This window comes from Pongo abelii, chromosome 16, assembly GCF_028885655.2.
Source record: "Pongo abelii isolate AG06213 chromosome 16, NHGRI_mPonAbe1-v2.0_pri, whole genome shotgun sequence".
Lineage (NCBI taxonomy): Eukaryota > Metazoa > Chordata > Mammalia > Primates > Hominidae > Pongo > Pongo abelii.
The window spans coordinates 65,687,094-65,714,370 of record NC_072001.2 but is presented as its reverse complement, the minus strand read 5'-3'; the positions used below and the strand labels follow the sequence as shown (position 1 = coordinate 65,714,370).

General features: G+C 42.3%; 1 protein-coding gene across 4 annotated transcripts in view; it reads right to left on the bottom strand.

Moving 5' to 3' along the window:
- Positions 1–27,277, bottom strand: part of TLN2 (talin 2) — a 453,126-nt gene that overhangs the window by 187,874 nt on the left and 237,975 nt on the right. For all 4 annotated transcript variants that reach the window (XM_024232426.3, XM_024232425.3, XM_063716677.1 and 1 more), the window contains 4 exons: positions 8,241–8,412; positions 5,473–5,570; positions 3,528–3,657; positions 2,345–2,497 (listed from right to left, as the gene is read on the bottom strand). In XM_024232426.3, coding sequence (XP_024088194.1) covers positions 2,345–2,497; positions 3,528–3,657; positions 5,473–5,570; positions 8,241–8,376 — 517 coding nt within the window. In that variant the 5' untranslated portion in view covers positions 8,377–8,412. The remainder of the gene's footprint in view (positions 1–2,344; positions 2,498–3,527; positions 3,658–5,472; positions 5,571–8,240; positions 8,413–27,277) is intronic.

The window sequence follows — 27,277 nt, the reverse complement described above, 5'->3', positions numbered from 1 at the left end:
ATCTACCAAAGGACCAGCCAAAATGGAAATGAGGGAGAAAATTCCCAGCCATTCCTAAAGTTATAGCTAAAGCACTACAATGAATGTATAACATGCTGCCCCTACAGTGGCAAGGTGGAGGGCAGATACTCCAGTCTCAGCTAATAAAGTGATTTTGAGGCTCTGGGCATAGTAAGTTACCTCTGACCTCAAGCAGAAAAGAGGAAGAAAATGAAAGTATGGAGGGAGTAGCAGAGACAACACTAAAGGGGGGCTGGCAGAAGTGTGCCATGGGCCAGCTTAAATCTCAGCCATTCTGAGAACCCTGTCCTCACATCTATGTGCACAGGATTCGACCACTCCCCTCTACACTTTCACAGCTCTCACTCCAACACTCCTCTCTGGGCTTCAAACACATTGTGGGTTAAGTCCTTAACACCAGAGTCTCTAGATTATAAGCAACCTGAGTACACAAAACGTGTCTCCCACATCTCCCACGGTACCTGGGAGAGTATTTTGCGCATAATAATAAATCCTTGGGATTTTTCTACTAAAGTCTCTTGGAAAGAAGTATATAACTGCAAATCAAATTAGGCAGAAAGAAAAAAAAAACACAGAAAAGGTGAGAGGAAATGAGAGCCTCACAGAAGATCAATAAACACAATAGCAATAACGATGTCATCCCGATACAGCCACAAGAACAAATATGATGAAAGGAGGAAAGAGGCCAGAAAGTCTAGGTGGACTGGGTAATAAATTAGGACCCTTTCAGTGGAGGGTCAGGCAGCAAGGTGCAAACAGCATGGGCTTTAGGGACACATGGGGTTACGTGCTGGCTTTTCCATATATTAACTGTGTGGCTATAGAAAATGACTTTCCAGTAACGGAATTCTATTACTTTTTTTTTTTTTTTTTTTTTGAGGCAGAGTCACACTCTGTCACCTAGGCTGGAGTGCAGTGGCACAATCTCAGTTCACTGCAGCCTCCACCTCCCGGGTTCAAGCGATTCTCCTGCCTCAGCCTCCCGCATAGCTGGGATTACAGGCATGCGCCACCACACCCAGCTAATTTTTGTATTTTTAAGCAGAGATAGGGTTTTACCATGTTGTTCAGGCTGGTCTCAAACTCCTGACCTCAAGTGATCCACCCGCCTCAGCCTCCCAAAGTGCTAGAATTACAGGCATGAGCCACCACGCCCAACCCACTATTACTATTTTTAACTCCTAAGGAAATAATGGGTCTAAGGCAATGGTCATTGATGGATGTTAAACATCCCCCCAAAAAAGAAAACCAGAAACACTTCCTGATGGAAGTGTGCATCACCACTGAAGAAAGCATCTTTATTAAAATAAACACAAACACTTAAATCTATTCAAGCCTCCAGATCTAAGGAATTAAAAGGGACAGAGGAACATGTTAAATGACACCATAGGTATGCAATGAAGAAAATCCAGACTGTACGAAATGCTGTACAACTAACAATCTGGTTTCTTCACATACACAAAAACTGCAAAAAGACATGCACTATCACACTGAGTGGTGACCACAATTAATAATAATGTATTATATATTTCAAAAATGCTAACATAGATTTTTAACAATCTTACCACAAAAAAAGACACATTGGTGAGGTGATGGATATGTTAATTAGCTTGACTGAATCCTTCTTCAGTGTCTACATAGATATATCACACTGCATCCCATAAATATACATCATTAGTATTAGTCAATTAAAAACAGAGAGATGGAAAGACACTTAGTAAAACAAATTAATTAACTAATTAACTTGTTCAACCTTATTTGGATCCCAGTTCAAACTATTAAAAAAATTTTTAGACAATAATGAAGAAAATGTGAACATGATTTGTATATCTGATATTAAGATATTTCTTTAGATGTGAAACGGTATTACAGTTCCTTTTTTTTTTTTTAATTTTTATTTATTTATTTTTTGAGACAGAGTCTCACTCTGTCACCCAGGCTGGAATGCAATGGTGCGACCTCAGCTCACTGCAACCTCCACCTCCCAGGTTCAAGTGATTCTCCTGCCTGAGCCTCCTGAGTAGCTGGGACTACAGGCATTCACCAGCATGCCCAGCTAATTTTTTGTGTGTTTTTAGTAGAGATGAGGTTTCACCATATTGCCCAGGCTGGTCTCAAACCCGACCTCAAGTAATACACCTGCCTTGGCCTCCCAAAATACTGGGATTATAGAAGTGAGCCACTGAGCCCAGCCTACTTTTTTTAAATAGAGTTTTAAAAACAAAAACCAAAAATCCTGTCCTGGGTCATATGGATGGTGGGAGGGAAGTGAGGCTTAGCAAAGCCTGTGTGTCTGTATCATGCTTCCTCTGCAAACACTTACGGTCATCATCTGTGTGCAGCTTAGCCTTCAACTTCTCCATTTTCCTCTCATCTCGTAACAGTGTCCTGTCTTTTTTGAGTGTGCCTGTTCCTTCCTCTTTCTTTTCTTCAATAGTTTCTTGGATTAAGGAGTATTCTTCATAATTTGTTATTCCTAAACATTGGAAATTAGGTTATAATTATAAACAATTAAATTGCTGTCAACCTCTTCCAGCCTAAGGCCTGTGATATTCCAAAGAGCTCCTGGTGGCAAAGAACCAGAAACGGCCTTACAAATGTGAGGGTCAGGGAGTGGCCACATCAAATTAAATGAAGGTGCTTCAGCTAGTTAAGTCATATTCACACTGTGGGGAAAAACAGGTAACAAACTTGAACACTTTTTTTTCAAAAACGAATTTTTAAAAATCAGACTCTGATTTCCTCTTTCTTCCAAAATGTCTTTGAAAACCTTCCTACATTTTCACAGGGTTATTGTCACTACAATACAGAATCTCCAGTCCTAAGTAATTCCTTCCATAAAGGTTTCCTAAAAATGTAGTAGTGAAATCATACCCAAAGAAGTCACGCTTATAGTAGAACTTATGTCACATTCAATTCTCTCATCTATAATAATTTTTGAGAAACACCGCCACGGAGGAGGTCATGCAGAAGAAGGCAAGACAGTGTCAAACAAGAAGTGTCTGAAGGAACTAGGCTTCCTTTGCATGAAGAGAAAACTAAGATAGGCAAGTCTATTTTCTTCAAATATTTGAAGGGCTTCATTAGAAAGGAGGCAGACTTGTTCTCTGGGGAGACTAACAGAAGCCACAAGAAGAAAGACTGTCTAATAATCAATCATGTGGGCTGTCATCATAAGTACTCAAGGAGATAGTGACCATCTAGAGTGCTCATATAGAATTGAAGGCAGCAATGGGCAGAAGGCTGAATTACACATGACTTTCCATTTGAAAATCTTCTTGTTTTGGAAAGGGAAATGAAAGCCCTCCATTGTGACTTAGTGAGAAGTCCAAATGTTTCACGGATTGGCAAGTTGGGAGAATGGACACACCCTCTGGGGATCAGGCAGAACTCAGCATGTTAAGACATATTCAAGGTTGCCTAGAGATCAAATGCAGGTGGAAAAAAGAAGAGGCCTGTAATTAAAAACTAAGCAAAAGATATAATGAACGTGTATGAATGCTCACCTATTCTGCTACAAATAGTGACCAGGAGCTCCCCCACAGTCTTGGAATCATCCACCATCACTGTCTTCACAGATCCATCCAGCATCCGGATTTTCTGAGGTCTCTGTTTCTTTTTATATTCCAAAATATCCTAGAGCACAAACCACGCATAAATTTCACACTGTGTGGGGAAAATAAATAACAAACTTGAACACTGTTCTTTAAAAAATGAATTTTAAAAAAATCAGAGTAGACTCTGATTTCCCCTTTCTTCTAAAACATCTTTGAAAACCTTTCAAAGTTTTCAGGGGATTGTTGCCACTATGTCTTTTAGAGATAGTATAGACCTGGACTTACAAAAAATTCCATTCAATGAGAATCTCTGTTTATTGCTGCATTTCATTTACTTACATTCAGTACGATGCCTAATATATTTAAAAGTGTTTACCATATCTTATTCCATACCTTTTCACTTTGTTTCCATAAGCCGCCCTGCACTTCTCCTATTTTAATGGTCAAAATATCTGCATTTCTTCCCTCCTACCTCTAGGGCTTGAAAGCTATACAGATTATTTCTTGTTTGTTTTGACCAGTAATTAAAATTTTATTAAAGAACTTGTGAAGTCTGGTTTCTTTCATTATTTCCATATACAGTCCATCTATATTCTCTTAGGCTATCTTCAATTTTTTTCCCAACAATTTTCTTATGAAAAATTCCAAACACGGCACAATGTTGAAAAAATAGTGTACTAACATTCTATATCTGTCACCTAGAGTCACCTTCAATTTTTTCTCCAGTGCTAAATAAATGGTTTCATAAAGATTTCTTAAAAATTTGATAGTGAAATTGTACGCAAAGAAGTCATACTTATAACTTACAATTACTGAAAACTATCCTCAGTGAAATGAAAGTAGAGTATGACCTCCTGAAAGGCTGAGAATGATCTGCTCTAAGGAATTAGCAGAGGGAGGTGACTACTTGCCTTTTAAAAAGACAGCAGTGTGTGTCTCCAATTATCTTTTAACACTGTCATAAGCAATTTTTACTATCTCTATGTCTTTACTATTTGCATACAAAAATATTTTTAATTTTTACTATAAATACATTTTACCTTATATCTTAGAAATAATGAAAGACATAAATAGCATCCTCATCATTCTTCACAGTAGTGGAGTATCACAGTAGTAGTGATTTTCAAAAGAGTGTGTTAAAATACATTAATGACAAGACCAAACAGGGGTAACATGTTTGGGGGATATTTTTAAGTATCTTGTTTACTACACTTCCTAAAACTAGAACTATGAACTTCCTAAAACTAAACTATTAATTTCTTATCCAAATTAATTGGCATCACATATTTCACTCTTACTTTATGGAATACCCATCAATCTGATGGGTCCACTTTACCCTACATACCAACACCTGGTATCTTGGAGGTTAAGCTGAACAAAATGTTTAATATGTTTTTACTCATTACTTCTCCCTACTTCCATAACACAACCATTTTTGTTGTTGCTGTTACTACTACTGATCATTATTAAACTCACATCTCAAATTGAAGTTTCTTTTTCAAAAACAAAACACTAATATTCAGTCTCTAACGACCGTTAGGGTTACATTTCCTTTTTCCCTCTCATCTGTTAACTTCCCATCACCAGGCATAGGAATATCTCTTCCATACTTACAGTAAGATGCTGTATCTTATCTCACAATTACCAAATCCAACAACGACAAGTAGAAAGTACTTAAAATACTAACCTCGAACTGCTTCAATCCTTCTATGGAATCTCAAGAATTTGAATATCTGACATTTTCTATCACCATCTGAACAGCCCTTACAAAGTACAATGCATCGAACTATTAATAAGATGCCCTTGAATCAAAATAGCGTAACTGTGTTGGCGTCTATGGAAGAAGGCCCAGGGACAAAGGGATGAAGAAACAGCACTGGGATTGGCAGCATACCCCATTCCGCAACATGTAGTAATCCAGTGTTCTGCCCGCTTCCAGCCAAATCCCTTTCCTGGGGTCTTCATCCGAAAGAAACAATCCATAGTCAGAAGCTGAAATACAAATGGAAAGAAAAACAGAAGGCAAAGTGGTGATGAAGCCATCACTGACTTCCAGGCCCTGAGCCTGCTGACTCAGCAAGGATGTGGGTGTTCTCCCTCACCAGACAGAAATGTTTCGTTTTGACAACACGAGCAGCCATCGGGGCTGGAGCAGATCTGGAGGAGTAAGAGTTGAGTTGCAGAAGCAACACCCACAAATAAGGTCCGTGTTTCCTAAAACCGGTGGGCTGTAGTTGTGTCTAAAATGTAGGAAAATTCAGAAGCAGTCCAAATTTCTTTCTAACTGAATTTGAGCTTGTTCTCTATCCCTTGCTATAAAAACCAGACCAACATCCCATGGAGAATGACAAGACAGTGGTGAAGAAACTAAGGAAGTGACCACCTATGCCCAAGGCCACTCAGGCCAAGGGGGACAAATGAAGCCGTTATGTCTCCAGTGACCCCTCCATCATCCCAGCTGAGCAGTGTAAAAGAGAGGTAGGAGTTCCTTGTGAGATGAGGCCTCTGCCCCCCGACCACCAACAAATTATGTAAAAGGTGCAAAATTAAATTTGGTGTTCTCTGCAAGAACCCCTTAATCTGACATAGGAAGTATGAAGGGGGCGGGTTGGCAGGAGACGAGCAGTACCATTTCCTACCCCAAAATTTCTGTCTTTCTTCTGAGACCCAGATGAGGGTAAGAGCTCCTGCTGTTTCTTAGAAAAGCAACTTCAAAATCTTGAAAGGTTTATACCTTCACCAGCACTATATAGCAATCAAGCTCCCCACCCCCTACCAAAAAAAAAATCCGACAGAAAAACAATAGAAAAAGGGAACAGAAAAGTAAAGGCACCAGAAATGACTGGACAACCAAATAGTAAAGTTAGGGATGTAGCAAACCTTATTTCTGAGTCATCTAAAACACTACTAATAGCATAAATAATGTTTTAATAGCCAGGGGGCGCAGTTGCTCACGCCTGTAATCCTAGCACTTTGAGAGGTAGGTGGATCAGTTGGGCACAGGAGTATGAGACCAGCCTGGGCAACATAGCAAGACCGTGTACCTACAAAAAATACAAAAATTAGTCAGGTGTGGTGGTGTGTGCACCTGTAGTCCCAGCTATTCAGGAGGCTGAGGCGAGAGGATCACTTGAGCCTGGAAGGTTGAGGCTGCAGTGAAGTGTGATGGGGCCACTGCACTCCAGCCTCAGTGACAGAGCGAGACCCTGTCTCAAAAAATAATAATCGTCCAGGCGTGGTGGCTCACGCCTGTAATCCCAGCACTTTGGGAGGCCGAGGCAGGCAGATTACCAGAGGTCAGGAGTTCAAGACCATCCTGGCCAACATACTGAAACCCCGTCTCTACAAAAATTCAAAAAATTAGCTGGGTGTGGTGGCGTGCACCTGTAATCCCAGCTACTTGGGAGGCTGAGGCAGGAGAATTGCTTGAACTCGGAAGGTGGAGGTTGCAGTGAGCCAAGATCACATCATTGCCCTCCAGCCTGGGCAACAAGAGTGAGATGCCATCTCAAAAAAAAAAAAAAAATCATCATCATCATCATCATCATCATCATCATCATCATGTTTTAGACCAAAAACAATTTTATGAAAAGCAGATCTTTTCAAGAAGATATTTTTGTATTTATAATTACCCTTGTTGTGATGTTTGATTTTTATTCTTCCGTTTTTTTTGTTTTTTTTTTTTGAGTCAGGGTCTCGCTTCGTCACCCAGGCTGGAGTGCAGTGGCTGGATCATGGCTTGCTGCAGCCATAAAATCCTGGGTTGAAGCTACTTTCCTGCCTCGACTTCCCCAGTAGCTGAGACTACAGGTGCATACCACGATACTCAGCTAATTTTTCAGACTTTACTAGAGACAGGGATTCACCCTGTTGCCTAGGCTGGTCTCTAACTCCTGGGTTCAAGCGATCTTCCCGTCTTGGCCTCCCAAAGTGCTTGGATTACAGGTGTGAGCCACCATGCTTGGCCTGTTCTTTCCATTTTTAAGATAAGTTTCATCCCACTTTCACCGAAAGACTTACTGATTTGGAAGGGATCCAATTTCTCAACTGCCTGTCAAATACTAAATAAAAGAAAGACACATAGAGAGAAGACAAAGGGAAGGAGAAAATAAAATGGTACAAGTGGCTTTTGTTTAAACTCAGATTAACGGGGATGAGTGATTTAGCCAAACTTCAAACAAAACATATATCACAAATGTCTTTTTTTTTTTAACGTTTAAGATAAAATTTATAAAGTCCCTGTAAAAAAACTTGAAATATAAGACCTACTCTGGGTTCCAATGGCAGTGGAAAGCGTTCATGCATGGGAAACAGGGCTTAGGACACACACCGCCAATACTGTTAGGGCAGCTTCATTTGCACTTTCTTGGGACAATGAGATGATACATGAGAATGTGATCTGTAAACTGCAGAGCATAATCCTCATGCATGGGAGGGTCAAGTTGCTGGGCACAATGACAATGATGACTCAGCAGTGGGCATGATCATTGTCATCACAAGTCTCACAGAGGAAGCAGGTAGTTATCTGATCTAAGAAGGTATTTCATTTGAAACATATGCACTAATAGGCTTGTGTACCACTTGGAGCCTCTGTCTCTTTAGCAAAAAAGTGAAAAACACGCAAACACATTTTAAGAAGCCAGTAAATAACCCAGGACCTACCTTGCCCAGTTTGTGCCTCAGGCACCCGTTCCCGAATGACTCGACACGCATCGTACACAGCTGTAGATGGTTCAAACTGCATGGTCTTCACCACGTTGCAGTGGCGCACACAAATCTTTAAGGACAGGGCCACCATTTTCCTAGATGATGTGGACAGTCTCACTCAGAATGTCTGGAAAACACAAAGAGACAAACCCTGATGTTCACGATAATAATTTGTCTTGGGGAAAAAAACAAAAAAAGTACTGGACTTTAAAATCAACTTTAAACATGGAAAGAAAATAAAACAGCAAATAAAGAGAACACTTTAGGTACAAAACAAATTTTAAAAATCAATTTTGAAAAATTTAAAGGAGGACAACAACAGCATATCGGCTAAGAGTTATTACTACAGGGTGACAAGTAGAACCCCTTAGGAGGAGGGAGCTGCAGTTGTTCACCACACCTCCCACTGAGTAGTCCCCCTCCTTGGGGTTTCCGAGAGAAGGTCCTAGGAGTGGAATTTCCGGGGTTAATGTCCTCAAGGCAAGAGGCAGAGAGCCTTGGGCACCTACGACTGGGTCCTAAAGACAGCCTCAGTTCCCTGGGTCCTCTCAGCATCTGGGGACAGAGAAGAATCAGGGAAGCCCTCTCAGGTGCTCCTCTTGGCACAACAGCTCCACCACCCACCTACCAGAAGACTTGGATTCTGGGCCCAGCTCCATCACTAAGAGCTTGTGTCAATCTGAGAAAGTCACTTTGGCCACTCTGCCTCAATTTCTTCACAAATAAAGTGGCTATAATGATATCGGCCCTGCACAGTGCATAAAATAGAATCCCAAGAAAAGATCAACATGAGGCCAGAGAGGCCAATCTTAAACCCAAAGGGTACCAAGAAGCTTCACGTGATTGGGGTCTCAAAGGGAATAAAATGCAACTCAATTCTGATTTTGTTTAGACAAACTATGGAGATATTTTGTTTCTTGTCCATTTCAATCGTTTTAGAAAATATACAGGTGGCTGGATGCAGTGGCTCATGCCTGTAATCCCAGCATTTTGGGAGGCTGAGGGGGCGGATCACTTGAACTCAGGAGTTCGAGACAGCCTGTCCAACATGGTGAAACGCTGTCTCTATTAAAAATATAAAAATTAGCCTAGCATGCTGGCATACACCTGTAATCCCAGCTACTCGGGAGGCTGAGACAGGAGAATCGCTTGAACCCGGGAGACAGAGGTTGCAGTGAGCCGAGATCATGCCACTGCACTCCAGCCTGGGCGACAGAGCAAGACTCTGTCTCAAAAAAAAAAAAAAAAAAGAAAGAAAGAAAGAAAGAAAAGAAAAGAGACGAGATGAGACGAGACGAAACGAGACAAGACACAGGTTTAGGCTAAGTTTGAATTCATTCATAAATGCTTTCTTTTAAAAATGTAAGTTCAACAACTCAGTGCTTTTCCTTTGAGTTGGTGGCTGGCTCATGGTATATTTTCAGTGCCTGCTCTATTTCATGGCCAGAAACTTACTTGTCCCCTACTCACTTAACCCAAGCCAGTCTCTATCAAATATACTCCTTGGGCACAGGACAGACAGAAATAAACCTATATCACAAACACTTTTTTCTTTGTGCCTGAAGAACCAGCTGACTGTCATCCTAGCAAGCAAAACAAGGCCCTTTATAGTTAGTAGCTAATAGAATCTTAGAGCAGCCCGGCTAACATCAATCCACAGGTATTTCAAGCTCACTCTCTTTCTTGTGTTTTATTAGAGAACCTGCAGGTAGTAAACCTGGACTCCAGCTTCTTCCCACGGAAGAAGGGAGGGGCTAGGAGGCAATGAGATGGCCACAAGGTAGAGGGGACAACAGGCTGCCTAGGCCCAGGCAGTGCAGCGGGTGCCTCCAGGGTCTCAGCTTCTCAGCATGCTTGATTGCTGGCGTCCTAACAACAGGTGGCTGGGTCACATGGATACAGGAGATGTTTTTCAACAGATGCTTTGGTGAATGCGGGCATGGTTTACACAGTCTCACAAAGCAACCTTTCAGGCCGTCCGACTGCAATGTCATTCTGACCCCTGCTTGCATTCCGAATGAATTTTGCCGTGAAGATTATGAAAATATTCCTTAGTCGAGAAATGCCAGGATACACTTCTCAATAAACAACAGCAGTGTTCACTGGGAATCTGCCTGAAACTGAATTAACTAACTAAGGCCTAGGCAGTGGCTGGATTGCTGACACAGCAGAGGGGTTCAAAATACCTGGCAATTCCCACCTGCAATACTAAGGACTTTTAAAGCCATATGTAAAAGCTTCCTCCACCCCTCTCTTTAGAGGCCTAGTTAACCCAGCAACTCCCCGATTGGGGGAAATAAAATTTAAACGCTAGAGATAAATGGACTAATTTGCTGTGATGCAGATCATTCCATGGGCTAGTCTGTCTCCCGGGGCTGGTGACAATTGCTAAAATCCATAAGCATGACTGGTGGTAAGAGTCAGTGAGGAAAGCCACAAAGCTCCATGGTGTCATGGATGCTGTTTATGGGATGCAACAGAGAGGATGGGATGGTTAATATCGTCTGTTCCCTCGGAAAACGAAGTGTTGTAAGTGTTGCTGCGTGAAGTCTGCCCTTCTCAGGCTAAAAACTGAGCTTTCTGAAAGGCAAATGAATGGTCCCCCTAACCATGCAGAGAGAGATTCCACTGAAGCCAAGAGAGAGCCATGACATGGACCCGAGAGCCAAATATAACAGCAGGACTTAACACTGGAGTTCAGAAGGAAGCAGAAGACACACAGAGGAGCAAGGAGAAAGCACCAAAAGGGGCAGCAGAATCAAAGGAGGGAGCCCTGCAGGGCACAGCAAGGCACCTGGGGCTGCGGAGTCCGCAAGGTGCACAGGAGAGAGGCTCAGAGAGCTGGGAAGCAGACAGGAAGGAGAGAAGCAGGAACAGGAGGACATGAAGGAAAACTCTGTCCAAAACAACTGGAAAACGAAAGGCTGCTGGGGACAAAGATTTGGAGGTGAGTTTCTTTGAGGGGTATTCAGTGGAGAGGTGGAATATAGAATTGAACGCAAAGATGGGGCGAGAACTGGGTGGGAGGGGCTAGAAAGACCACCTAGGGTGTTGAGGGAGAGCACTAATGACTCAGCCCTGGGAACAACATTCTGAATTGGCAGACGAGAAGAAACTGGCAAAGGAGGCACAGGGGTAGGTGAGGGAAGAGAACAGACAGAGGGTAGAACCCAGGAGAAAGCACATCAAACAGAAGGGAGAGAGCGCATGTACCCATTGCTGGTCACAGGTCAGGTAAGATGCAACTGAGACATTGCAACTGAATCTGGCAAATCAGAGGGCTTTAGTGGGATGGGGGCGGGGCGGGGGATGGCGCGGAGGAGAGCCTGGAGTAGCAGGTTCAGAAGAGAGATGGAAGAGAGGGGTGGCCCAGCAGGTATGGGACTTGTCTCCTGAGCAGGTATGCTAGGAGGGGGTAGAGGAACAGGCAGTAGCTCAGACTTACGCTTTTAAGACTTTGTAATCCAAAAGTGCACATCACATGGTTGCTGTAAACTCCATAGGGAAATTATCTACATAGACAAGGTTTCCACCTTATTATAGTCCTAGAGACAGTCTCAGGACAGCTAAGTGCCCTTCCTCACCATACATAATCTCTATTCTGCACCAGGTGCACATGGCTGCCCCGGGTCTATTGCAGAGAAGGTGAATGGCTAAGTCTGGGTTCACAGAAAGGACCCCGGGTGCGGAGTCTGAGGTGCAGGCTCAATTCCAGGCCTCCTGGTGCCTTTGACATTTGGACATGTCACTTGCCCTCTGCTGCCTTCAGAGAGCAGGAGGGAACCTGCTCCCACAGAAGGAGCTTCCTGATAGATACTCAATGCTTGGCCAACTATACCCCTTCGATCCTCAGTCTCCTCATCCTTACATCTCAAGAGGGGGCAGGGCATGGAATGGATGGTAGTTCAGGGTAGGTGTTCAACAGACAAGAAATACTACATTCACTATGAGATTTGTGGCCTCAACTTTTTTTTTTTTAATCACCCAGAAACAACTATTGCAAAAAAGCATCATAGGAATACAATATACCAAAAAAAAAAAAAAAAAAAAAAAAAAAAAATCCTGGAAACCAAACTAGTCATTCTTACAGAGCACTGCACACGAGTATAAGACTAAAAGGCCCCAGCGTTGCCTTCTCACTTCTGGCTCCCCATTTTATTAAGATTTAGTTTTTCCAAGCTTGAGATAAGGCCAACAACTGACTTCCCACGAATGTCTCTAAAAGGCCAATACTTTGTAATCTACAACATTATATTTAAAGACAAGGTATTTTAATTATTATCATGCAAGATGACCACTGACATAGGGAAACCTAGTCATATGGGATTTATTCACCATCCCACAAGAACCACAGCAATGAGCTGTTTCTAGCACCACTCACAACAAAATGAGACACTGGCAAAACGGACACTTGTTGGAATCAAGTACCATGACTTACCCTATAGCAAAAAGAAAGTAGGATTAAGGCCAGGTGCAGTGACTCACGCCTGTAATCCCAGCACTCTGAGAGGCTGAGTCAGACAGATCACCTGAGGTCAGGAGTTCAAGACCAGCCTGGCCAACATGGCGAAACCCCGTCTCTACTAAAAATATAACAATTAGCTGGGCGTGGTGGTGGGCACCTGTAATCCCAGCTACTCGGGAGGCTGAGGCAGGAGAATCACTTGAACCCGGAAGGTGAAGGTTGCAATGAGCAGAGATTGCGCCACTGCACCCCAGCCTGGGTGACAGAGCAAGACTCTGTCTCAAATAAAAAAAAAGAAAACAAACAAACAAAAACGATAACAAAAAGAAAGTAGGATTAGAACATACAGCAACCTAGAAATGTAGACTAAAGATGAGTGTGTATTTTCCACACTTCTGAGAAATTTAACTATACATCCACTGAAGCCCTGTGAAAATGAGGCAGCTCAGACAACATACCTCGATAAAGATTTATGCTCCTTGTCCACTGTGATGTTTTCAGGGCAGCACAGCCTGCAGCTGGTCCTGGCCTCTACTCTTCTGCACCCGAACCCCTCTCCGGGCTTTTCATGGTGCAGACTCTGAGGCTAGGATTGCTGATCAGGTTTCCTTTTCTAGTTTGCTGAGTGAAAGTCCACAGCCAAATCTGTGTACAATTTCTTGTGGTGTTGTTATAGTCTAATCCCTTTTTCTATTTTATCTTACTGTTCATTTTTCATTTACCCCAATTTGAATGACTACTATCTTATTGGATCTTAACGTTGTTTTTGTTTTTTCTTTATTCAAAGACTGGGTATAAATTCATAAAACCTGCATTGTGTTTGTTTTCATAATTTTGTCTCACTCTTACCATTTCTGCCCTCATTGTATGTGTGAAGGTTGCTTGATCCAACACAAAACCCTTCTGTGGTTTCCTTTGTGGAAGAGGAGCTGATGAAACCAGTGGTGAAACCCAGACATTATCCTTTTAAAATATACTTTTCAGTCCCAGGGAGCTGTAAAGAGCCCAGGATGATGGCTGCAGTGCAGGCTGCTCAGGATCACCCTGGTTCACCCAGGGACAAACAAGTTCAGCTCCAGCAGAGGCCTCCTTCTCTTCAAAATAAATGCCTGTCATTGGTCAAGATGAGCAGCCTCCCCTTGAATCTCTGCCTATAAGGGAGGACCACGAGGTGCCCTGGCTCCACCTGCCTTACCAGCTGCGTGACCTGAGCTGGTCACTTCTCTGCCATCTGCCTCAGTCTCCTCCTCTACAAAATGGGAGATAATAACAGATCTACCTATAAGACTGCTAGAGAATTAAATGAGTCAAAGGCACAGAGAAAAGGCTAGGTACGGGCTTGTTGTTATTATTATTATTATTAATTTTTTTTTTTTTTTTTAGATGGAGTTTCGCTCGTAACCCAGGCCAGAATGCAGTGGCGCAATCTCGGGTCACTGCAACCTCTGCCTCCCGAGTAGCCAGTTCAAGCGATTCTCCTGCCTCAGCCTCCCGAGTAGCTGGGATTACAGGCATGTGCCACCATGCCTGGCTAACTTTGTATTTTTAGTAGAGACGGGGTTTCTCCATGTTGGCCAGGCTGGTCTCAAACTCCTAACCTCAGGTGATCCACCTGCCTTGGCCTCCCAAAGTGCTGGGATTACAGGTGTGAGCCACCGCGCCCGGCCTGGGCTTGCTATTATTATTAATAACATTAGTCATGGGAGTTGCAAAAACAATGGAAGCAGCATACTTGAGTCGGCCACTATCTGAGCTACAAATATGTTATTGTTTATTTTGTATCTATTATGTACTAGATAACCTAACAGGCATTAGGGGGCAAAGACAGGTACAACTCCTGTCTACATGGAGCTCACCTTCTAGTTAGCCCTTTATTCACTTAAATATAGTTCCTGTGGGCTGGGTGTAGTGGCTTATGCCTGTAATCCTAGTACTTTGGGAGGCTGAGGTGGGTAGATTACCTGAGGTTGGGAGTTTGAGACCAGCCTGGCCAACATGGTGAAATCCCATCTCTACTAAAAACACAAAAATTAGCCGAGCATGGTGGCGGGTGCCTGTAATCCCAGCTACCCAGGAGGCTGAGGCAGGAGAATTGCTGGAACCCGGGAGGCGGAGGCTGCAGTGAGCCAAGATCGTGCCACTGCACTCCAGCCTGGGTGAGAGAGTGAGACTCTGTCTCAAAAAAATAAATAAATAAAAATTAAAAATAAATAAATATAGTTCCTGTGTTTATTCTTATCGCAGTCATACAACATGCTTTTCCTAGACACAGAACGTTCTGAGGATGAGCTGTGAGGCTGAGTGTGTGTGTGAAGCAGCTAACTCCTATAGCACCTAGGTTGTTTCTCTTAGAGGTCACTTAGGTTCCCCCAACCCAAGAATTCAAGAGGGAAAAAGCCCTCACCCTGTGGGGCAAGGCTGGCATTACTATCAGCTTCCACCCTGGGGCTTGTTCATGAGCTCTGCCTAGGGGCAACTTATGGGAGGCACAATGGGGGCTCTGCACACTCCTATGTAAAGCAGGGGTTTCTGCCCACCTGCCAAGACCAGAGGGCCAGGCCACCATACCTCAATGGGGCCATGGAGGTCTACAAGAGTAAGAGCTGGCCACTATCCCCCTCTTCTCTCTGCCTCTAGCCACTGACTCTCCACCGTGACCTCTTGGGAAGGCCTCTGTGCTCAATTTTGGATGGCTGTACTTGCTATCATTCATCTGTGTCTACATCTCAATCTCCCGAGAATGATTCAGCTCTCTCAAAGAAACACCAAAGAAAGAGCTTCCTGTTCTCCACTCCCTACCTCTCTTCTACAAGAGAGGAAGGGAAGTAGCTCCTATGCAGGTAAGAACCCACCGTGCACTGGGTCACAGCCACCCAGAAGTGCTGCAAATGCCAAAGCCAGGGTCTCGCCCTCCATCTCGCTCTGCAGGACAGTCTGGGCTCAGGTACCCTGGAGCTTGCCTTGAACATTCAGACTCCAGGCACTGAGCAGGTCAGGCATAGACAGGTGCCTATCTGTCCGCATCTGGGAAGGTAAGTCAAGTCATGCCTCCACTGGGAGCCAGCTATCTTTAATTTAAGGAGGGACCAGGAGGGAAGGAAGCAGGGTATCCCATTGGATCTCATCGTCAGTCCAGCTTTACCAAGGAGCCACAATTCCTGCAAGTTACCAAGGCCCTCTCTAATAATTTTGTCAACCCACTGGGACCTGGATATCTCTTCCCAACTGGTGGGAACCCAGAGCGCAGGGCCTGAGTGGAGAGGCTCCATGAGATACACTTGAGAGAGCTCCATGTGATACTAAGCTCAGGGAAAGCAGCAATGAACACAGCTCATGTGACTTTTCCATGTAGCTAACAGCCACTTAGAATAGGACCAGGACAGCTAAGCTCCTGTCTGCAGCCAGAGTGGGGAGACCAGAAAACTAGAGAGAACATTTATGTAAGAATCCCTGAGTTCTCCCTTATGGAGGCAAGAGATGCCAGGACTACTGTTTGAACACTTCAACTAGAAATGACCATCGTTAAAAGTCAAGTGGTAAATGAACAAAGGAGAAATAATTAACCACCCCCACAAGTGTGAACTTAGCAGCAGCCCATGCAGGTCAGTAAAAATTCCAGCCAAGTTGTTGGCTCCCAGGGCTGCTTTGCAAACCCCATATATACCTAAGTAAACTGCAGGGCCACCACAGTCCCCAATATAGCAGCAATAAGATAGATATAGATATAGATATAGATATAGATATAGATATAGATATAGATATAGATATAGACATATAGATCTATAACCTAGTGTCAGGCATACATTTGCCATTAGAAGTCCATCTCCCCTGCTGGCCTCAGAGAGCAGTAACTGCATCAATGGAGTCATCTTTGTATTTCAAGGCTTAGCACAGTGCCTACCATACAGTAGGTGCTCAATAAATATCTGTGGACTTCATACATACTCCATGGAAAGATTTAACCAGATTTTCCCCTAAATTAGTCATGAGGAATTATGCACGGTAATATCACAACTAAAGGATGAACAGAGGGCCAACATCCAGCAGGACCAAGCTATGTCTACTCAACAACAGCCCACTCCAGGAACCACAGATGCTGAACTTCATGGCTAACAAGATGAAGTTCTCCATCTGGGCAAATACACAACTCAAAAAAAGAACCAATGCCACATCAGTCAGAAATAACTAGAAGCTCCCCAAGGGCAAGGACCACGTGTATTGCTCACAATAAAATACCTGACACAGAGAAGGGTTCAATACATATTTATTTAATGCATGAATGCGGTGGGGAGAAGTCAGCATTTCTACCCTCCACTAAGAACCAAAGAGAGTGACCACAACATGGAATACAAGAATGATGAGAAAAGACCTTTGATACTGTTTTCCATTTTCAGGTGAAGAAACTAAAACCTTGAAGTCAAGAGACCTTCCCAAAGTTCACAGTGCTAGAAAAGCACAACCAGACCTTCTCACACTGCCACAGTGAACAGAGAGGGTATGCACACGGTTCATTAGAGCCCTCCCAGGATCCCTCCAACCTACCCTCCCATTGCCAGGCAGTTCTTGGCACTGGCACCTGGAATTCCATCATTAAGTATATTGTTGGTCATAAAGATTTGTCCTCAGTCAAACTTTGCTATAAAAATGGTTATGTGCATTTGCTGCCTATCACTGTCATAGAAATGGTAAGTTTCAGAACCCTCCGGGCAACTTAGCTGAGTGCTGCCCTTTATTAAAGATGATGCCTAATTAAGAGGAAATTCTGCTGAGGAAGTGGTAGTGCGCTACAGAACACACTAGAACTCTGGCACAGTGGAGAAGGGGCAGTGAGCAGGAGAGTAAGAAAAAAGGACCGGCTGAAAGAGAGGGGAGCCGACGCCTATGTTCTCACAGCTTTATGATTTTGCCTAGAGCTGATCTTTAATGCACACATAGCATTTTGAAATGTATGGAAAATCAGGTTCAAGCTGCTTAGCCCAAAGATTAAGGCCCCCACCCACCGCCCGGCCTCATCTACCCCGCTTCCTATCTCCTAGGCACATCATAAGAATCCTCTATACTAATGAAATGGATGATTTTTCAATCCCTGCAAAACTGCTTCAATTATTTCAGCCTGTGTGTCTGAAATGTTACCACCCTCCGCTCCAGGTCCTCTGTTACCTGTCAGCCCAGCATCCAGCTTTGCTTCCATAAACTAGTCTTTAAATCCTGCCCCAACAAGCAAGGATCCATCTGCTCCCCTCAACTCTCAGAGCACTCAGCTGTGACCCTGCTCCAACACCAGCCTTCCTGGCCTGAGTCACGAGTGAAACAAACAGGAGATGCTATCACCTGATGACCACTCAGCAATGAAGTGCTCCAGGGCACTTCCATGTATGTCTTGTCCCTGGATATGAGCAATAGGCTAGAAAGCTAAAAAGATTTTGAATTTTTTTGCACCTCCCTTCCATAGATAAAAACAGAGGTTCTGGGAAGATATGTGAATTCCTGGCCTGTATGTGGAAGATACTGTCATTTTTTGTCGAACCGTAAGAAGGCTGTGTCAGCTCTCCAGCAATCTCACTATTCCCCTGTGGTTGCCAAGACAGCTGAAAAAATCATCCATACATTTCAGTCCTCTTGGAGTCTACCTTTCAGTCCTGCTATTTTCCTCCTCTTGTTACAAGCTTCAGAAAGAAGGTGGCTCTAAACTGAACTCTGACTTTGAATTCTTTTATACATTAACTTACTCAAATGATTGAAAGTAGATTGTTTACAAAAATGGATACAACAGAAATGTAAAAGGTCAGGTCCAAGAAAAAAACAGAAGAAAAATAAAAGTGAAGGTCAAGACCAGGTGAACTATGAATTATTTACCATTCGTCTAGATATCAGGGAATAACTCATCCCATTACTTGTTTTTGTTGACCCTTGGTGGCCAGCCTATACAATCTCAGGAAGGCATATTCTGCAGGCTCCTGCTGAGGCTGAGCAACACGAACTTTGTCATTAAGGCACACACCACTGTGATGGATACAGATATACTTGGCTTTTACTTGGGGTTGAGGGGGAAGCTTTGTTCTACAGTGATCGGGGAGGGCATTCAGTGTTTTCTTCCAGACTGAACCTGGAAGAATGAGTGAGAAGAACTGTACGCAAGTTTCTTCTCAAGTGACTCTCTTCATGCTGTGCTTAATTTGATTGTGAGATAGTGTGGCCCCCACTGAAGAACATCTGCTAAAAGCAGCATGGATTTGGGTTGCTGAGTGACCATGCAAACCTATATTATCATGTTTGCTTTCACCTAAAAAATGGAAGAATCTTGCACTCCCTAGCTCCACTTCCTTCCCCTGCAAGGACCAGAGAAGAAAAGGCTGAGACCCCACACCACACATCACTCAAAAAGGCAACAGCACATTTTTTGACTTGGGCAAAATTTTCTTCAATTTTGAAGAAAAAAAGGAAAGAAATTAAATACCTATTCTTGCCACTTATCTATGTTAACCTATTAACTATAAATCAGAAGGACCTAAAAATCTGGCATATATTTGGAGAACTGAAACAAACCAAGAAACCTGACTGATCCGCATATCATCACATTACCAACCCAGCAGTCACAGACCAAACTGGATTTTCCAAAGGCTCCTCATTTTCTACCACCACTCATTCCAAGGTCACCCCAATTTTATACCTAAAACTTGCAATGTTTTAGTTAAACTATACACACACACACACACACACATATATATATATGTATATATTACAGTATCCCTGACATTAGACTTAGAAGTCATTAAGTCTAGTTCTCTACAGGTTATGTAAATCCTTGCTGTAATTTTCCCATCCTTCTGAATGTAAGAATTAAAACTAATACATACATATATTTTTAAAAATTTTAAGTACATAATAGCAGCTAACACATGTAAGCGATTATGTGCCTGGCACTGATGCTAAGCCCTTTTTATGTTAAGGCACTGAATCCTCAACATAACCCCATGCTAAGAGGTTTAGACTTCGCCCAAGCTGGACAACCAAAACAGAGTAGTTATGTGAACCTGACCAAGGCCACGGATCTGGGGGTTCTGCCTCCTAACGTGTGCCGTTTAAAACGGAAGGGAACATGGAGAAATCGATATAGTGCTTGTGTCAGGAATGCAGTAAAATGGGAAAAATGGTTTTTTATTGATAATGTGGTTTTTATTAATAATTGAACTTTTACTTATTGCATTATTATACGTCATACACTGAACTAAGCACTTTACCTAATGATTCCGGAAAATCATTAGGTGAGGGAGATCCTATTTACCCTAGATAAATTAGGCTTACTAGAGATTATGTCTTGTAAGTAACAGGCAAACACAAGAGGAAAGGAGGGTTTAACCCAGGTCTGTCTGAATCTAGACTTCCATGTCTGGTCCCACCCCACTCAAAGATAAATACCACTAACATTTGGACACATTTCCTTCCAATATATATGCATATTTTATGTAGTTGAGATGATACGCTCTATATAATTCTATATCCTAAGTTTTCCCCATTCTAATTACATAATATTCCCCCACAGTATTGTAAACTCTTTACATTGTTTTTAATAAATACATAATATTGTAAATAAGGCCCCATAATTTAATAGCTGTATCTTTTTGTGTATATCAGCTATTTACAAGTTTTCCCTATCATAAATAAGGATGCAACAAGGATTTTTTTGTTTGAAACCTCTTCTGTTTTTTATTTCAGATAATTTTCTTAAGCTAAAATTTTTTCCTTTTGTTAAAGGAATCATCAGTATTTTTACAGAACAACCCAGAAGATAACAAAACAACAGAAATAATGAAATCTGAATGTACAGGTATCAGCTGTTTGATTTATGGGTTAGCTAAATGAATATGCATTAATAGCTGAGAAGGCCAATAATCAAACCAGGTTTTATAGTTCAATCCACCCCACAGAACCATCCTGCCATCCAGGGCTCAAGCTGCAAGGGACCAGACCAAGAGACAGAATTGACAAAGGAATGGATGGGAGAAAAAACATCTGGCATAGGCAATAAACTAGATTTACAGAAAAGAGGCAGAGAAAAGATAAACGTTTAACATAAATTTAAAAATATATTGCAAACAGTGGAAATGACAGAGAGAAGAAGAAGGATTGGACTAGACTTTACTACAGAAAGCCGTGCGGACGTGCATGGTGAGCAGCCACGTGCTGCTTTCTGCAAGTCCAAGTTTTTAGAACTGTCTACCAGATTGAACCCGAATTACAAAAAGAATATTAACTAAATTGAAGTATGCTGATGAAGTATCATTTTCCTTTAGTTAATAAAATAAAGCCAGATAAAAAGTCTTATCCATTTCATCAGTCAGTTATGAATAAGATTTGTATTTTCAAATAGCAAAAAAACAAATCAAATTGCAGCCTGGACACGTATATATTACATCAAAAGCACAAGGAAGAAACAAACGTGTCCCCATGGGAGATGACATGAAATGATGAATTCTCAATAGCACAGTTGAGGACAGTGTTTTAAAGGATTGTTTTAAGATACTGTCACATTTGTTGTATCTCCACAATCTGGACTTATTCTTGAAAAACAATTCCAAAACTAAATACAGAACTTAAGATAAAGCTGGAAAAAGAAGAAATGCACAGACCAATCAAAGAGAGACAGGGATAAAAGGTAAGAATCCCTAAAGAAATGGCAGGACTAAAGAACTCCCTGAATTGGAAAGGGGCCTCATCAATGGGAATTTGTGCTACTATCTTGTGTCGTCTGTCAGCACCAACCTATAAAATTGATATTCATCTTGTCCTCCAACGGGGCACCTAGCTTAGTGTTATGGGCTGAATTGTGTTTCTTCCAAAATTCATATGTTAAGGTCCTAAGCCCCAGGACTTCAGACTGCGACCTTATTTGAAGATGGCACCTTTACAGAGGCAATCAGGTTAAAATGAGGTCATTAGAGCGGGTCATAATCCAAATTGACCGCTGTCCTTATAAGAAGGAGAAATTTGGACACAGATACACAGGAAAGATGATGTAAAGAGGACAGGAGAAGATGGCAATCTACAAGCCACGAGAGAGGCCTGGAACAGATCCTTCCCTCACAGCCTTCAGACGGAACCAACCCTGCCAACACCATGACCTTGAACTTCTAGCCTCCAGAACTGTGAGACAATACATTTTTGTTATTTAAGCCACCCAGTTAGTGGTATTTTGTTAAGGGACAGCCCTGGCAAACTAATCTATTTAGCCAGGATAAACATAGCCCAATTAGGATATTAATAAGTGCAATAAGCCTAAATGTAGTTTTTTTGACACAAAATGGCAAATAGTACAGTTAAATGTAAGTGGTAATCAGCAGAATAATTATAAACGTGTGTGAATATGTAAATATAGGCATAGCTGGGCCTCACACCTAAAATCCCATTGACTCAAAGGCTGGGGTGGGAAGACTGCTTGAGCCCAGGAGTTCGAGACCAGCCTGGGCAACATAGCAAGACTCTGTCTCTACACAAATTTTTTAAATATAAAAACTAGCTGGGCATGGTGGTGTGCACCTGTAGTCTAGCTACTCAGGGGGCTAAGGCAGGAGGATGGTTTAAGCTCAGGAGTTCAAGGCTGTAGTGAGCTATGATCATATCACTGTACTGCAGCCTGAGTAACAGAGCAAGACACCATCTCTAAAACAAATAAATATAAGCATAGATGCAGGTGCTGGTGTAGGCAAGGGCATACGCATATGCATATGTATACATTGTGCCCAAAGTCAGAAAGCTAGCAAGTGACAGGAGCAGGACTCTAACCAGGGCATATCTGCCTCCAGGGCCCATGCCTTGCTATAATACCACCATGCTGCACCACCTAACAAAACTACATGGCAGTGTGAAAAATATCTGTGAGAATAGGATATGATTGATGCTACATAGAATTTAGGGTGCTTCCAGCCAAGTAGGGAAGAGACTATGTTAGCATTTTGTTAGAGTGGCAGAATTATACTTTGTTTGTTGTTTGTTTTATTTTGGCTTTTGTTATACTGGAATTAAAATAAATAAATTCAACAGCAACACAGGCCCACTTTCGGTTACTCTAATACAGATGAAACCAAATGGTGTTCTTCCTTGTCAGATCGCTCCTCCATCATATACAAAGGGATGGGAAGCACATTTGTGGAGTCTCCCTCCACATTCTGCACAACCACTTCAAAACGCAGACATAAATATCTAGGGCACAGTATTTTGTGGATATAGAGGATAAGGTTCAGATTCTGGGCCTAGGGGAAGGATACAGGTCAATCTACATCCATTTATCAATAACCTATAATGCACAAGATACTGTGCTGATTACTTCAGGGAATAAACAAGATGGAATAAGGCTGGTCTTGCATTCATGTGGCTTAAACTCTCACAGCAACTCTCACAGAGATCAGCTGCTGCCTGTGAGAGAGGAGTCCCGCCTTGCCCTCCAAGAGCTTCCACAGGGCTCAGGGAGGACAGTAGCAAGCAGTACAGGGTGACAAGTCTGGAATAAGAGCCTAGGTCACTCTGATCACTAAAGTCCTTCCAACATCTAAGTGATTCGAGGATGAAGTCACACCTCTAAGGGTTCAGGTCGTTAGGAGTCCTTGAGGTTCCTGAAGGGCTCCAAGATTATTCTGGGGCCTTCTCGACCTTTCCAGGCAAGACCTAAGCGGGTGAGATTTAGTCAGAACAGAAATGGACTCCAGCACAAGCAAGAGCTGCTCAACTTTAACGCCACGCCTCACAGGGGCACTAGCCCCCAGAATGAGACTACGTACTCCGTTAACTACTTGTTTATTATCATTGACTGCCTCTAAGTAGGCACCGGGGCTGTCTAGAAAGCTGGGACAATAAGTTTGTATGCAAGATTCGGGGGGAGCACACATAACTTCTAACTAGTGCCCACAGAGATTTTGGAGCCACTCTGTTACTGGTAGTCCAATGGCTGTACCTACTGTGATCCTTGCGGGCTCGCACATCACCACAGCTCCTGATGAAACTGAGGTTGACAGATTTTATCATCATCTATAGAGAGGAGACTATTAAAAATACCTCACTATAAAACTATCAAGGCCGAGCATGGTGGCTTATGCCCATAATCCCAGCATTTTGGGAGGCCGAGGCAGGAGGATGGTTTGAGCCCGGGAGTTCAACAGCCTGGGAAACATAGGGAGACCCCGTCTATACCAAAAAAACAAAAAGAAAAGAGAGAAAGAAGAAAAAGGGGAGGGAGGGAGGGAGGGAGAGAAAGAAAGAAAGACAGAAAGAAAGAGAGAGGGGAGGAAAGAGAAAGAAAGAAAAAGAAAGAAAGAAAGGAAGGAAGGAAGAAAGAGAAAGAGGGAGGGAGGAAGGAAGGGAGAGGGAGAGAGAGAAAGAAAGAAAGAGAGAAAGAGAGAAAGAGAGAGAAAGAAGAAAGAAAGAAAGAAAGGGAAAGAAAAGAAAGAGAGAGAGAGGAAGGAAGGAAGAAAGGAAGAAAACTATCAAACCTGAAAAAATAATGGATGAGTGATTATTTGTGCTAGAGAAGAGAAGGCATCTTGACTTAGGAATCCACTGAGCAAGCTTTCTCTGTTACAGTTTGCATGTGTCTTCTCCAAAATTCATGTTGAAACTTAATCCCCAACACAACAGTATTAAGAGGTGGGGCCTTTAGGAAGTGATTTGGCTCTGACAAGGCTGAAGTCAAGACAAGGAGAGGAGGCAGAAAAAAGAGAGAGAGACTGCAACCTGGGAGGTATGAGAAGCTGCGCAACTCATAGGAAGCTGCAAGCCAACAGAGTCTATTTTGCTTTTGGGGATCCTTTGGTTATATATCCATATTCCCCTGATTGTTACTATCCTGGGTGAGAAAAGGCTAGCTAAGTATTTCAATGCCTTAGAAAAAAAAATGGCTTATTCAAATGAAAAACTCTTTTAAGTCTTCTTTTCTATTTATCTTTCAAAAGACATTTAGAAATTTACTGAGGGGAAGATGTCTTTTCATTCCCCTCTCACACTCCTCCCCCTCTCTTTAGTGATGAATCTCCTGGTGAACTCGACTGAATGTCAAAAAGAAAAAGACATCTTCTCAGAAAAATATAAATATTTATAGACAGCATTACTCCATCACCCCTGAAATGTTAAACAGAGCTGTTTCTCCATTCTCTTCTTTATTGATTTAGTTATGTGGTACATAATCAGAAAGCAAAAAAAAAAGGTAACAATGGAACTCAAATCACCAGGTCATGCATCAAATAAACGCAGACCAAAAAACATTCATTAAATCTTGTTGTGATATACCTCCAGAGGGCAGTAACAGAAATAAAAAAATCAATGTCAAAACAAACCCAGCCTTGGACTGCTGGAGAATGGCTGCCCACAGACCTTCCTCTGTGATGAGATCCCCGTATCTGTGGCACTTCTCCTCTGAGGTATGTGCTCTTAGGGCTAAGTCCCACCAGTATGACTGCAGGGCCAGTGGGAACAGAGTGGGATGTATTTAAAAGCAAAAATATCAGGGAGTCAAGTCCTCATTCAGCACCAAAAATGTCTGAGTGGCCCTCCTCAACTTTCTCACCGGGTTTTAGCCTAGACAACTTTTAAGGAAGGTAAGTACCTTAGAAGTCATCTAGTCTAAAACCCAAGTCTGTTTTCTGGATCTCTCTTCTGATACCTAAAATCTGGCTTTACCTAAATGATCTGTCCTCTTTCCAAGTGACAGTCAACCTACTAATAAGCAAAAATGATGATTAGTTGGTGCCACATTTCCACAGTTTTTCCAATAGTTACAAAAAGACTACTTGTGACAGTAGATGTGATTTTACAGTGTTACTAATGATCATTCTGGCAGCTCTTGTTATATACACTATACAACTGAAAATAACCCCACCAAAGAAACAAAAAAGATAATTTCCTGACTTTAAAGACACAGAAGAGATTCTCTAGATTAAGAACAATGGGAAAAGGATGTTAAAATGATCTATGGCGCCCTCAATTACCTTTAAAATGCTCATGTATTTTCTAAGGGATTTTCACAAAGCTTCAATGTATTAGGACTCTCAATTTTAACTGCTGCCTGGGGCTTTACCCTAATTATTTTTAAATAATTTAATATTTGCCTTTTGTTGGGTCCCAAAAACAAAACACACTCAAAAACATACATTTCGAAAGATTAGCAGAAAATATGTAAAATCAGTATATCAACTATTCTAAAGGGAACTAACATTTTACTGACGCATGTTTTGAGCCACACTCTTGCAAACAAAATAAAACTGCTACCCTCCAAGAGCTCACAGCTTAGCCTTATATAGCCCTATCTTGGAATGTCAGGACAACTTTGGAAAATACCTCATTTGGGGAAAAAGCACACAAAACTAACAGACATCAACACAAAAGGGCAGGTCAAAAATAAAAAGCTTTAACAACAAAATTCACAGTAGGTAACACCAAGACACCTCCCAAAGCTCAGCTTAAGGTTCTTCTCTTAGGAAAAGCATGAAGTTGGAATCAATATAACCTGGGGAACTGTCACAGATGGCTGACATGGAAGCACTATCTCACAGAGAAATGACATCACCATGTACTGATCACACATTATGTGCCAGACACACAATGTTTATCTCATTTACTCCATCCAAGGTCACAAAAAGCTGGTGACACCAAAGAAGTGGCAGAGCCTAAATGAAGTCCACCACCAAAATTTCCTTTTTTATTTTTTGAAACAGGGTCTCACTGTGTGGCCCAGGCTGGAGTGTTGGTGGTGTGATCATGGCTCACCGCAGCCTCAAGTGGGCTCAAGCAATCCTCCCACCTCTGCCTCCCAAGTAACTGGGACTACAGGTGTGTGCTACTATGCCCAGCTAATTTTTTAAATTTTTTTAGAGACAGGATCTCACTACATTGTCCAGGCTGGTCACAAACTCCTGGGCTCAAGCAATCCTCCTGCCTCATACTGCCCACCTTGGCCTCCCAGAGTGCTGGGATTACAGGTGAGAGACACTGTGCCCAGCCCCACTACCAAATTTTCTGATAAATAAAATAGAAAACTGGGAATTATGCCATCAAATAGGTTAAGTCTCCAGGATCATCTGGGAAAACTTTGCAGGTATCAGGACAGGGAATTCCTAGAGTGGGAGAAGGTACAGTGCAGTATCATTTTATGACCAAATCCCATAAGGTTGCCAGGACTCTCTGCTCTGGTTCTGCCAGCAATATGCAACCTTCTGCTCCAGTGCGTGGTCTCATTAACTGGATTGTCTTTCCATGCTTGGTACATAGGAATGCTCACCCCTTCTTCTAATCCTAGATCTTAATTATGACGGTCAAAAATGGAGAATGAAAATATAGATCTTTCTATGAAAAATGTCTTTATTTTAGCATAGGCTTAGAAATAGTATATGATCTCTACTATAATTCATATATGTTTACAATAATTCCATTTAATTCAACAAAACGTTATTGAAGTCCTACTATATATGATGTTCTAAGCATTTAGTATTATTACACTTTTGCTCCTGTTTGGAAGGCATTGTGTAAATTGGGGTTTTGCCTA